Source organism: Paroedura picta, chromosome 16, assembly GCF_049243985.1.
Source record: "Paroedura picta isolate Pp20150507F chromosome 16, Ppicta_v3.0, whole genome shotgun sequence".
NCBI lineage: Eukaryota > Metazoa > Chordata > Lepidosauria > Squamata > Gekkonidae > Paroedura > Paroedura picta.
The window spans coordinates 11325261-11339141 of record NC_135384.1 but is presented as its reverse complement, the minus strand read 5'-3'; the positions used below and the strand labels follow the sequence as shown (position 1 = coordinate 11339141).

Genomic DNA, 13881 nt, shown 5'->3' with positions numbered 1-13881 from the left:
GGTTGAAGCTAAGGACAGTACTATAAAGGAGAGTCCATGTGGAGAGAGGCATGTTTTGGTTGCACTTGGCAGAATCTGTGATGTTGCTGCTGATACACATGCCATTGCTTGTGGATAAATCATATAGTATGAAATGCACTGGAAACAGTCCTCCTCAGATCCCACATCAGTGGTATCAGCCGGGTGAAATCCTGATTGGTGGAATTGTCACTCATATTGGGTGTGCGTCCCAAATGATTCAATTTCGTCAGCGCTCCGACCAGGATTATGACTGTCAGCCACTGTAAGTGAATCAGTGATCCTCTAACATAGAAATTATGATGCTGTCTGATTTTATTTGAGGAAATCTGGTATATTTGCACAACTAGGTTGGCATTTTTAAAACTTATGACTGGACACTAAGTCTGGTGGCTACCGAGAAGAAGACCTCCTGTTCCAAGACCCAAGATGATGCTTTTCCAGTGACAGGAAACATTGCTTCTTTAAGAAATCATGACGGGCTTGCACTCTTTTTGGTTACAGCATGTATGTACTGAGCTATCCTAAATTAGAAGGTTTAGAGCAGGAGGTAGGGATTTTTTTTAAGGGCACAAAATACACCTCCATGAATGGAAAAGTAATGAGGAAGGAACAAATAATTGAAAAATATATTAAGCTTCTGAGAAGCTATCCAGGTAGTAAATATGCTAAACTATTTTGACACAAGAAGTTTGTTATGTCTATCAGTCATTCAGTCTGTATGTATATACGGTCAATTGATCCATATAAATACATCTGCAGAAACTCCAGCAATCCATTATAGAAGTTAATAAATATGATGTCATGAAAAAATACAAGAGTATTGCTACATACAAATATTAAGATAATAAAACAATGTTTAAAAGGACAATATAGTAAAGATATGTGAAATTGTCTCAGGTCGGGCATTACCACAGGGGCATAAACTTAGCTCCAGCGGACGACTGAGAAACCTGCCCTCAAAGGAGGCTGAGGGGAATGAATTAAAATGTGCTCTTGAGAAGGACCATCAGTATTTTACTATGGAGATATTTGTGAGATATGGAGCTGGAGTATTTCCTGACCATCCTTCTGAATTCCTCCTGAGAATCTATATCAAAAAGACATTGCCATATGACAGCTTTGGCTGTTTTAAGGCCACGTTCTATTAGATGGTTTGGATCAAGGCCCAGAGTTCGGATTTTTTTTCCCAATGATTTTACTATTCCATGGGAATTGCGAGGAGACTGCTAAAAATTGCAGGATTAGTCCCTTGAGTTTGAATTCATTAAGTTGTCTTCATAAATTGTTTTTGTTACCACACATTCTTGGTCAAACCGTTTTGCTGGTTGAGGCTTTGGGTATATTGTGTGTTTACATCAGAGAGCAAAGGATTTAAAGTTTGCATAAGTTCCCCATAAGCATCAAGGATAAAGTCACTGTCGCTAGGGTTTGTCAGTTTGGCATGAATCAGTCTGGCTTGATGAGAATTTAACCACCCATTTACGTAATGTTTTAGCTGGCAGTTCCATTTAATTTTTTGTCTTCCCAGTACGATTGAGATGTCTAGATAGGTAAGATCCCTAAGTTTTACAGGGTCCTAACAAGATATATATAACGTAAGACGTAAGTGATCACTTTCAGATTTTGAAAGTATTTCACATTTATTTACTCTTTTGGCCAGAAGGAGAATTGGCCAGGGCAGTCTCCAGGAGCTGAGCCATTTAGAATTGTAAGATTTAATTTGTTAAAAACACACTAGAGACAAAGTCCGGCAAAATTAGCGATCAGACTAGAGACAAACGTGAAGGAAAATGCTGTTCATTTTCTACAGGTGAAGGTGTGTATAGAAATTTATTTGCCAGTGAGTCATCTTTATGCCCTAGTCTGGCGTTTAAGTCACCTCCTACAAGAGGCAGGGCAGTAGGATATTTGATTATGAGGGAATTTATATAAGATTCTACTTCCATCTAGAGAGGAAGGCATTTTTGTCGCTCAAGTTTAATATCTCTAGCATTTTATACAAAATACATAACAGAAGAAGTGAAAATGTTATGCATAGTTTGAAAAAAGGTGAACTAGAGTGTCTTCTCCATGCTTCACAACAGAAAAATTCTAAATCCCCAAATGAATTGTTTTTTACCAATAAGGGTAAAACAGACATCTGCAAGTAATTCTTCACAGAACACTGGCTATGCTGAACCATATAGATTATATATCCAAAAGGGAATTAGACACATTAATGGATCTAATATAAGACAATTGCTTTGGTAAGTAATAGAACCATCCAGTATCCATTTGAATACCAGTCATTGGGGTACAGTGGGAATGACCGATGGCTCCATGTCCAACTTGTGGGTTTCCCAGGAGCATTGTGCTATGGGAAATGAAAAGTGAATCAGATTTGCTATTCCTCTAATTCAGGTGAGAGCCTGACGTTATTCTGTCCTTAGACACAATACTCTGACTAATCCAGAAGCTATGCATTGAAGCATTCTCTTCTAAAACAATGAATGATTCTCTTTGCAGCCTGTTAACAAAGTTCTACCAGCTTGTCCTTGCCTTGGTGTTTGCCATCCGTGAGATCAATGAGAACCCCAGCATATTGCCCAATGTCACTCTTGGGTTCCACATCCGTGACTCCACCACCCTTGAAAAATGGATTTACAGGATCACCCTGGACCTCCTCTTTGCATCACCTGAATTCATCCCAAACTACAAATGTGGCACGCAGAAAAACATGATTGGCATCATTGGGGGAAATACTCTTGAAACCACAACAGACATGGCAACTCTCTTAAGTCTTTACAAGATCCCACAGGTATGATCAGAGAATGGGGATTCTTGGACTTTGACAAATCTCGCATCCGGTTCAATCATCTTTGTGGATCTATTGTCAAGGGTTGCGAATAATAAGAAATATATCCAAAAAAATAAGGGGAGAGGTGAAATACAGTAAGTTGCATTTGGGGGCAACACAAATCTCAAAATGGCAACTAAAAAAGGTTTGTGTGCTGAATATTCAGGTTGAGTATGCTGGGGTGTTTGTTGGAGGGACACTTTCATTTATTTATTTAATACGGTATTATTTATATTACAGTACTTCATTCTGTTCAGGTGCTGATTTGATCTGGACACCAACATTAACAGTTCATACAAATCTACACAATGAACTATGAAAGTGAATCCAAGAGATTTGTCACTTTTTTTTGGCTTCTCCCTCTTCATCTCTGTGTATTAATGAACATGCTCTTATTCTCCTGAATATTTTATGATTCTCCATCTGTGCACACAACACAAACACTGAAACCGAGAAATATTCAACAGAGGAATAGATGAAACTAGCAATAATGCTTGTTGTGCAAAGTAATACAGGCTCCAGAAAAATATTGCTGGTGAGCTGCTAAAGTGTATTCTATTCTGTCTCCCTCGCAGTCAACCTCTGAGACCAACTTGGCTTAGTACTTTAAAGCCCTACATGGCTTGGAACTCGGGTTATTTAGCAAACAGGATCCTGACCAGGAATTCATCAACCCTCCTAATTCTCACCCATCAAGGAAGCTCCCCTGGTGGGAAAATGAGAGATGGTCCTTTCAGTAGTGGCAGCACAATTAGGGAACAATCTCCCAATGAGGTGTAACTGCCCACCCATTTTAGTTTTTTAGGAAGGAGGTGAATGCAATTTTATTTAGGATTCATTTTACCCCTTTGGTCCTCTCATTATTGAGGCCCAAAAGTGTGGGGGTTTTTTATTTTTTATAATATTTGTTTCAATCAATCCATTTTTATTAACGGTCATAGACCAACCAGTAGAAAACATACAATTACAGACATAAAATCAATTATGAATGGATAAAAATTAAGAAATAAGAACAATTGTATATGTCTCCAGTGTAAACGTATTAGGGTATAGGGTTGGTCCAGCTTTGCCTTATTTTTATAGTTAAAGGTAAAGGTAAAGGTATCCCCTGTGCAAGCACCGAGTCATGTCTGACCCTTGGGGTGACGCCCTCCAGCGTTTTCATGGCAGACTCAATACAGGGTGGTTTGCCAGTATCTTCCCCAGTCATTACCGTTTACCCCCCAGCAAGCTGGGTACTCATTTTACCAACCTCGGAAGGATGGAAGGCTGAGTCAACCTTGAGCCGGCTGCTGGGATTGAACTCCCAGCCTCATGGGCAAAGCTTTCAGACGGCTGCCTTACCACTCTGCGCCACAAGAGGCTCATATTTTTATAGTTACCCAAGCAATAATTCTTATTAGGTCTTTATTAGGTCTGCTATGCTGGTGGGCCACTTCAAGAAAACCCCATTAGCTGAAAGACCCTGCCCCTGTAATTCCGGGGAGATAGAGTCAATCGAACACGTCCTCTTAACCTTCAACTCTGCAAGAAATAAATTCATCCTCCCATTACTCAGGAATTCTTCCATCAGCTCAAACAAAGAAAAAGTAAAATTCCTCCTGTGGAATAGTAGGGGCCATATTATTAAGCAGGTTGCCAGATTTTGTGCGCATGTGCTTAGCACACGGGAAAGACAACTTAAGCTTAAGTGAAGATTTTTAGAGGAATTTTACTATGCATTTTTTATAATGTACCCATCAATTATACAATTTTATATATTTTAAATTTTGTACTGGCTCCCTGATTATGCAATTTTCTACTCTGAAATGTTCTTTCTTGCTATCTGTTTTATCTGGCCGCAGTGCTGTATTAAAATAAATTTGAACTGGCCTACAGAATGTGTCTGACAGTGTTAGCTTAAGACGCTGTTTCCTCAGACCTCTGGGGCATTCGGTGAGCAACAAGGCCAGGGAATCTGTACAGAGGTGATGATAGACTCCACACTCAGATAGGGCATATTCAGCTGTCTCTATTTGACTTTCATCACAGACACACTTGCGTGCATCTATCGGTAGCCCCTTGATCTTTACTTCCAGAAAAGCGGAAGGGAGAGCATTATAATGGAGGAGAGTGGGTCCAAGATCTTATTAACATCATGCTGTCTTTCTACATCTGTTACCCTGCTCCTTATTAATTCTTTCACCTTGTCATGTCCCAGGCTCAGAACAAGGAGATAGGACAGACCGTAAAAGCCCGGCTTCTCTAACCAGGGCGCAACAAATGAATCTGTCAGGAGGAGGCTAATAAGACCCCTCTGCCAGAATATCAGTTTTAGCCAGAACATGAAGGTTGCCAGGGTTGTGTGATTTGGCCGCGGAAGCATCCATTTCTGTCAGTAGTAGCCAGCACTGAACCACGGGGGAGGGGAGGCATGGGCAATGCACACACACAAGCACAGAGTTCTGTGCCTGCATGTGTGTGCCTGCCGTCCCACCACCGCCTGCGCCTCCTCCCCCCCCCTCCCGCCTGCAACATGGCGCTGGCTGCTATTGGTGGGAATGGCCACTTTGCACAACCACAGTTGCCACCCTGAGCCTAATCTGTATAGTAACCATTCCAGTCTCTATCCTAATTGAGATATTGGAAATATTATTTGGCAATTGGAGAAGAGTTCTCAAAAATTTAGACTGGACCTTCTCTAAGTTAGATAGGTTACCAGAGATGCTTATTGGGGCCCCATAATACTTGTATAATTCACATTATACACTACTTTGAGCACTGAAAAGGGAACACATGGCTAATAAATGTTTTAAATAAATAAGAAATCGAGAGAGTTCTACTAGGAGAAGGAAGAAATGTGCAGACAAAGCACATGGGCAACAGTCTGGAAAGCCAAGTTGATATTTAGTCTGATTTATATTGAGAATTAATAGAGTTAAATATTCCCCCTCTATAACATTGTTTTTTTCCTCTTATTAGTTGGCCTGTGGCTCCGTTGAATCAGATGAGGATGGCCCAACTGGTCACCCTTCTGTTTATCACCTGTTCCCTAAGGAAGCCCTTCAGTATGAGGGAATCGTCCAGCTACTTCTGCATTTCAGGTGGAAATGGGTTGGCCTCATCACTATGGATGATGAAAGGGGAGATCGTTTCTTGCAGACGTTGGAGCCAATGCTTTTCAGGAATGGAATCTGTTCAGCCTTCACAGAAAAGGCTCAAAGAAATATTGAGTTGGAGAACATGGATCATATGATCATGTTAAAGGACAGTAATAGCATAAATTTCCTCAAAAGCAACGCCCATGCAATTGTTGTATATGGAGAAATTGGAACGTTTCTATGGCTGGCAACCATTCTTTTTGTGCCTGCAATGGCAGAGGCTCTAACAAATGATGACAATGTGAAGAGAACCTCTGTTGGAAAGGTGTGGATTACAACAGCCCAGGTTGATTTTGCATTCATTTCTATTCAAAAGGCACTTGATATTGAACTATTCCATGGTGCTCTTTCCTTCTCCGTTCCTTCCAAGGACATCCCAGGCTTCCATAAATTTCTTCAGCTTTTAAATCCTTCCTGGGCCAAGGAGGATGGTTTTATCAAGGACTTCTGGGAGCAAGTGTTCGACTGTATGCTGCCAGGTTCAGAAAACTATGCTGAAATATGCACTGAAGAGGAGAGACTGGAGGATGTCCCAGCAACCTTTTTTGAAATGAGCATGACTGACCATAGCTACAGTATATATAATGCTGTCTATGCCCTTGCACATGCTCTACACACCTTGGATTCATCTAGAAGCAAGCACAGAGCAGTGGATAATGAAGGCAGGTTGGCTTCTCTGAATGTGCCTCCATGGAAGGTAATTGCTCTTCACCTGACATAAAGCAGACTCCTGCCATGTTTAGAGTTGGGAATTTGGTAAGAGTAGGGGAATGGGACCTTTAAACCTTTTTTCCTGTCCATCTGACAGGCAGAAAGTCACTTAGGGATCATGGATTTCCTGCCCAGTGAGGCTTCTCACTCCCGCTACTCCTGAATTTAACTATTATCTGGATTTTGTATCCCTTGTCAAACCATAACAATAAAGGGTATTCTCTAATGTTGAATGGGTACTCTAGTACCACATTGTCCTTGTGGGCTAAACTCTTGGTTTCTCCTGGCAAGTAGGTAGTTGAGACCCCTCCCTTCTCCCCTTTCAATTACCCTGAGTCAAACAGGGGCTTTAATTCAATCTGGGATCCCCCATGACCATTGCCTCCATCTGCTCCCACTCTCATCAGTAAAATAGTAGGATTGTTGACCCATGCTGATCGAGGGGATATATTGAGTCAGTGGTTTGCCGCCATCTTAGTTTTAATAATTTTAGTAACATAATTTGGGTATTTATGGGACCTATTGTATTTTATTATTTTACTAGTAAAAAAGCCCATTGTATCCGAAATACAATGGGCGCTAGCAGGCTGGGGCAGAGTAAAAGGTGGCTTACCAGTGAGCGGGCAGGCTCCCTCGCGGCATCTTCTGGCTGGCGGCCATTTTCTTGATGGAGGCGGCGTGTAGTCCGATGCTGGGGGCTCCCTTGTGCTGCGGCGTGATGCAGCGAGAGGCGCTTCGCATCAAGCCGCTGGGCAGGGAGCCCCCGGCAGCCGCGCAGGGCCCTTAGCTCTTCCGGGAGCTCATTCCACCAGGTTGCAGCCAGGACCGAAAAGGCCCTTGCCCAGGTTGAGGCCAGGCGAGCATCCCGAGAGCCCTGGACTACCAGTAAGTTCATATCCACAGAGCGATGAGCACTGCGGGGGGCATAAGCAATCAGTTGGTCCCACAGGTAAACAGGACCCAGACTGCGTCTGGCCTTAAAGGTCAAGACTAAAACCTTGAACTTGATCCGGAAGCAGACTGGTAATCAGTACAGATGTCGAAGCGCTGGCTGAATATGGGCCCTCCATGATGTACCAGTGAGGACCCTAGCAGCCACATTTTGTACCAGCCGCAACTTCCGGGTCAAGGACCAGGGCAGGCCTGCATAGAGCAAGTTACAGTAGTCTAGTCTGGAAGTGACTGTTGCATGGATCACTGTGGCCAAGTTGTCTGAGGACAGGTAGGGCATTTCCTAGCTTGGCGAAGATGGGAAAATGCCGTCCAGGTAACTGTAGTGACCTGAGCCTCCATAGAAAGAGAGGCATCAAAGGTCAGTCCCAAATTCCTGGCAACTGGTGCAGATTTTTCATTTGTTTGTAGGGTGGTACCTGCAGAAGGTCTTGCTCGGGCTATTCAAACTGCAGGCATGTTTTTTGTTCCAGTTTGTGCTGCTGGATATACTGTGAAAAGAATGTAAACAACCTGCAGATTTTTATACTTTTGTCTGTCAGCACTTCCCAGCAACCTCTGGCAGCAACAAACGAAGCAAAACCACCTTCCCTGAATTTTCCACTGAACAAATCTATTTGAATTCCATATAGCTAATTTGAACCAAATCAAATGTAAAGTTCTCAGACCAGTTTAAAATGTTTCTGTTTTCTCTATTTTCTTCCTTTGTCATGCAAATACCTTTCAGAACAGCTCCCTGTAAGTGCTTATCTGAATAGCTGGGCTGATGACAGATTAAAGGGATAGAAAGTATAATGCTAATAAAATGGTCATGCCCATGCCAGATAGCAGAGATGCAAAGGAAAAAAAATAAAAAGGGCTAGTTGTAAGGGGTGTCTTACACTTGCCACAGGAACATAGCTGTGAAATTGCTTCCCATGGCAAAGTGCTTTGCTCTAGGCATAATACATTGTATTCCTAAGTTCAAATATATTCAGAACAGCTATTAATTTTTCAAAAAACTTATTAATATATCTAATTCAGAACAATGGCTCCAGAATGTGGATCAAGAAATAAATTCCTACCAAAATTTCACAATACTATGCTGAGAGCTATCAATGGTAATGTTGGGAGATTGCTTAAGAGGCATATTACAGAAGCAATATTATAGAGGCTTCTATGCTTTGATTATCTTAAGTCAAAGGTGGTGGCAATGGGATTAAAAAATAAAAAAATATTACAGGGAAGGAACCATGAAAAGAGGAGATAGAACTGAAGGGGAGAGAATAGAGAAAGTTATCTGGGTAGAAGAAAGGCAAGGATCAATTGGGGAAAGCAGAAAATTGGGGGAAGCAGATATAGGTAGATTAGTGCAGTGGTCCCCAACCTTTATTTGGCTGGGGACCGGCAGGGCATCGGGCCGCACCCGCGGGGACTGCACCCGCGTGGGCCACGCCCACGCTTCGGGCCGCGCCCGCGCATCGAGCCGCACCCGGCCGCGCCCGCAAGCCGCGCCCGGCCGCGCCCGCAAGCCGCGCCCGCGGATCGGGCCGCGCCCGCGAGCTGCGCCCGCGGATCGGGCCGCGCCCGCGAGCCGCGCCCGCGGATCGGGCCGGGCGGGCGCGGCCTGCACGGGCGCAGCCCGGCCCTGATTCCCTCTCCCCTCCTCCCGCAGTAATACATTGTCGGAAAAAGCTCTCGGAAAAAGCTCCCCACTCTCGGAAAATACACTCTCGGAAAAAGCTCCCCAAGCACCGGGGAAGGCGATCTGCGGCTCTGCGAGCCGCGGATCGCCTTCCCCGGTGCTTGGGGAGCTTTTTTCCTCCCCCCCCCCCCCCCGATCTGAGGAAAAGCTCACCAGGCCCCAGGGAAGGCGATCGGGCGGCCTGACACGTCGGAGGTGCTAGGAACAACTGCGAGCCGCGCTGCACACGGCTCGCAGTTGCATGGGGCTGGGAATCGGAGGGACCAATCGGCAGGCGCTTCGCGCCTGCCGATTGGTCCCTCCGATTGTCTGTGCAGAGGAAGGGTCCAATCTGGACCCTTCCTCATCCCGGACACATCCCGCCTCAGAACGTCTTAGAGCTTTATTTAGTCCGTGGCGCCCGTGGCGCCACGGGCGGTGTTAAGATTGTGTAAACCACCATGAGCCCAATTGGGAACTGCGCTATATAAACCCTAATAATCATCATAATAATCATAATGTGGATCACAGAGACCAGAATAACTTGTATCCTACCACCTCCTATTTTGCCTCTTCTATGAATACATATGCAACTGTCTTAAGAAGAAGAAGAAAAAGAAGAAGAAGAAGAAGAAGAAGAAGAAGAAGAAGAAGAAGAAGAAGAACTCTCAAAGTAGCTTACAATCAACTTCCCTTTCCTCTCCCCAGAACATACACTATGTGATGTAGATGAGGCTGAGAGTGGCCTGATATTACCACTTGAGCCCAAGGTCACCCAACTGGATTCATGTGGGGGACAATGGAAACAAATCTGGCTTGCCACAGATTAGAAGCCACCACTCATAACACTACACCAAGCTGGCTCATCAAGGTTGACTAAGATGGGCAGCAGATCTGCAGAGTGTTCAGCAGAGGTCGTTCACCTTACCCTAGTCCCTTACCTTTACAATGGAAATGTTAGGGATTGTTCCTGGGACATTCTGCATGCCAATCAAATGTAATTCATTGTATGGATAATTCCTCTTTGCAGGGCTTTGGATGCAGCAAAACCAAAATGGGTCATTGAGGAACATAGTAGACTTCATTCAAGAAACATCCTGAATCGTACTTCATTTCTTTGTCTTCTGTCTGACAATGAAAGGTTATTCTCCTGAGCCAAAACCAAATTTCCTAGAGGAAAGAAATATAAAAATCTGTTTGAAGCTGAAAGGTATTGGTGAGCACACTCCAATAAAAGCCATGGATTCTAGGCCTCTTAATGGTCTTTCTCTTTCCCCCAAGCTCCACGCTGTTCTTCAGAGAATTGCTTTCAACAACAGTGCTGGAGAGGAAGTGGATTTCAATGAACATGGAGAAATGAAAGGATTTGATATTACCAACTTGGTCACTTTTCCAAATAAGTCTTACATCAGAGTCAAGATTGGGAGACTGGATCCTCAGGTTCCTCTAAATGAAAGAGTAATCATCAATGAGGACAGGATTCAGTGGAACAGACACCATCTTCAGGTGAGAAAATGACTCTGTGCCTCTCAAACAAATAGGAATAGTTGGACATAAGCTTTAAGGGTATCAAATGGGCTCCGTTAATGTTTTATCAATGATGCGTCAGATTTTAATTACACCATTACTGAGCTTCACAAGGATTCCACATCTATGCCATTTTTAGTTCCGTCAGCCTTGAAGAATGAGCTATCTTTGAAATCTCAGATATCACACTTTCATTACTATATTAAGACTGAATCCTTGCACAATAGATTCTCAATTCTTCTTGCTTTATACATGGACAGGTTCCTCCTTACTCTCGGTGTAATGATAACTGTAAGCCTGGCTACATCAAGAAGAAGAAGGAAGGGGAGAAATTCTGTTGCTACCTTTGTGATTGGTGTCCACAAGGGGAAATGTCAGACAAAGAGGGTAGGAGATGTTGAAAGTACAATTTCTCTTGTTAAAGATTCCCTATAGTTTGATCAGCTGCAGGGTGGGAAGTGGATGAGACCCTTGGATGAGACCTACTAGATTTGAACAGTGGACCATCATGTCCAACATCCTTACTCAGTAGTAATCAACCTGTTCATCTGAATGGCTGACAACAGGGTGTAGACTTCAAATATTTCTCCTGACATTGCCCCCTGGTCTACACTTCCATTGATATATTGCCTCAAGTGTTCTTTCATTCTCTGTTTTAACAAATTCAGACTTTATTAGTGTATACTTGAAGGTGGGATTGTCTTTGTCTCATATTACACTTCCTGATGCTAAACATTCCAGTGCTTTTCTCTATATATTTTGAGAGATTTGCAGTTGTTAAAAGAATTCAAATTTAAAGGAACCAGAATTCCTGGACAGCTGTACAACTTAGTTCAATTTTTGTTTTGTTTTTAGAGACTATCTGGTAAGAAATCAAGAGGTATTTACAGGAACCACAAAGTCCCACCAAAGTTCTTTAACAAAGAAGGATTGGGGCCCTCAACACAATATTTCCCTGTACGAGCAAATGGGAACAATTCTTCTTACATATTTTCAATATTAGACAATGAATAAACTCTTTTCATCATGGATTGATGATACAATATTGTTTTAGAATGCTTTGGGCTGATCCTGCGTTGAGCAGGGGGTTGGACTAGATGGCCTGTATGGCCCCTTCCAACTCTATGATTCTATGATTCTATGATTCTATGAATATAAGCTAGTATCTCAAAAATTGGAATTGTCTAAGTAGGTGCTTCTCTCCTTTCAGACATGGATTATTGCATCACCTGCTTTGAAGATCATTATCCAAACCAGGGACAAAACCAATGTCTGCCCAAGATTCCAAACTTTCTGTCCTTTCCGGAACCTATGAGCATTATTCTAGCCTTTTTAGCTATTTCTTTCTCTCTGATAACAGCTCTGGTGCTTCTGGCCTTCATCATGCACCAGGACACTCCCATTGTTAAAGCCAATAATCGGACCTTGACCTACATTCTACTTGTCTCTCTTCTTCTTTGCTTCCTCTGCTCCTTACTCTTTATTGGAAGGCCTAACAAGGTGACCTGCCTCCTCCGACAGATGACTTTTGGCATCGTCTTCTGTGTTGCTGTTTCTTCTGTCTTGGCAAAAACAATGATTGTTGTTATAGCATTTATGGCTTCCAAGCCAGGAATCCCTTTCCAAAAATGGGTGGGAAATCATTTGGCACTTTACATTATTATTTCTTGCACTTTTGTTCAAGCTAGCATTTGTACAATTTGGCTTGGTACTTCTCCCCCCTTCCCAGATTTGGACACACATTCACTAAGTAGAGAAATCATAGTGCAGTGCAATGAAGGATCCATCACCATGTTTTACTGCGTCTTAGGTTACATTGGATTTCTTGCCACTGTCTGCTTCCTTGTGGCTTTCAAAGCTAGAAAGTTGCCTGACAGCTTTAATGAAGCCAAGTTCATCACCTTCAGCATGTTGGTCTTTTGCAATGTTTGGCTCTCCTTTGTCCCGACCTACTTGAGCACAAAAGGAAAAGACATGGTAGCCGTGGAGATCTTCTCCATCTTAGTTTCTGGCGCTGGCTTACTAGGCTGTATCTTTTTCCCCAAATGCTATATCATTCTCCTGAGGCCTGAACTGAACAAGAGAGAGCAGCTAAAAAGGAAAATGCCTTAAATTCTTTAATTAGCCACCTGCTTTTACTCCAGGTTTATTTTTATCAAGCTCTAATAGGAAATTTTCATTTTGTGCACATAATGAAACCCATGAATCCTTTCCTGAAATCATTAATTAGATTAGGTTTTCTTTTCAAACAGAGGAATTATACATTGGAATGTTTCATTGTGGAATGTGAGGGAATGGTTTGCCTCAGGAAATCTGGGATCTGACACAATCCTGGAGAGTGTGCAAAATTGAGCTGTTCCACTAGGCCCTTGGTTGAGGCCGGGCAAAAACACAAACTAGCATTGGTGAGTTCACATGAATCATGTACCATTGGAGCCCCCCTCCCGTCTCTGAAAGGCCATATAGTGAATCAAAACTATGAGGTAGATTTATAATTGTAAGAAGGTAATTCATTGTATGATTTTATTATCTATGGTTTTATAATGTAGCTCTCTGCCCCGATCTGATGGAATGAGGTGGTATACAAATAAAATATTTATTTATGCTTTTAAGCCTCAAATGAGATTTGTTTGTGAGTGAGTTAGAGGGAGAGAGATAATTTGAGGGGGCACTTTGGTTCACAATGTCAGATATGAAAAATTTGGATAAGTACTGCTTGATAGGTTGCTCTCAAGATACGGCAAGTGTATTTGACATCTCTCCGATTAATTTCTTCCTGTGCTACACTTTTTATTTTATTTACATCTAGGCTGCTCGTATTAAGCCCGTCATCTCAGGGCGGCTTCCAGCAATATTTGTAGTAAAACTATAATATAAATGTATTAATACATGAAGAGCCCCTTGTGACGCATGGTGGTAAGTTGCTGAAAGGCTGCCTGAAAGGCTGCCATGAGGCTGGGAGTTCAATCCCAGCAGCCGGCTCAAGGTTGACTCAGCCTTCCAGCCTTCCGAGGTCGGTAAAATGAGTACCC

The 13881-nt window shown here is 42.8% G+C and overlaps 1 protein-coding gene across 1 annotated transcript; it reads left to right on the top strand.

Moving 5' to 3' along the window:
- The first annotated feature begins 98 nt into the window (after positions 1-98).
- LOC143825209 (vomeronasal type-2 receptor 26-like) lies at positions 99-12961 on the top strand. The gene is made up of 7 exons (XM_077313233.1): positions 99-283; positions 2148-2267; positions 2527-2818; positions 5819-6694; positions 10604-10828; positions 11110-11236; positions 12060-12961. Exons 1-7 carry the CDS (start codon positions 99-101, stop codon positions 12959-12961), a joined length of 2727 nt encoding a protein of 908 aa, XP_077169348.1.
- Positions 12962-13881: the final 920 nt, after the last annotated feature.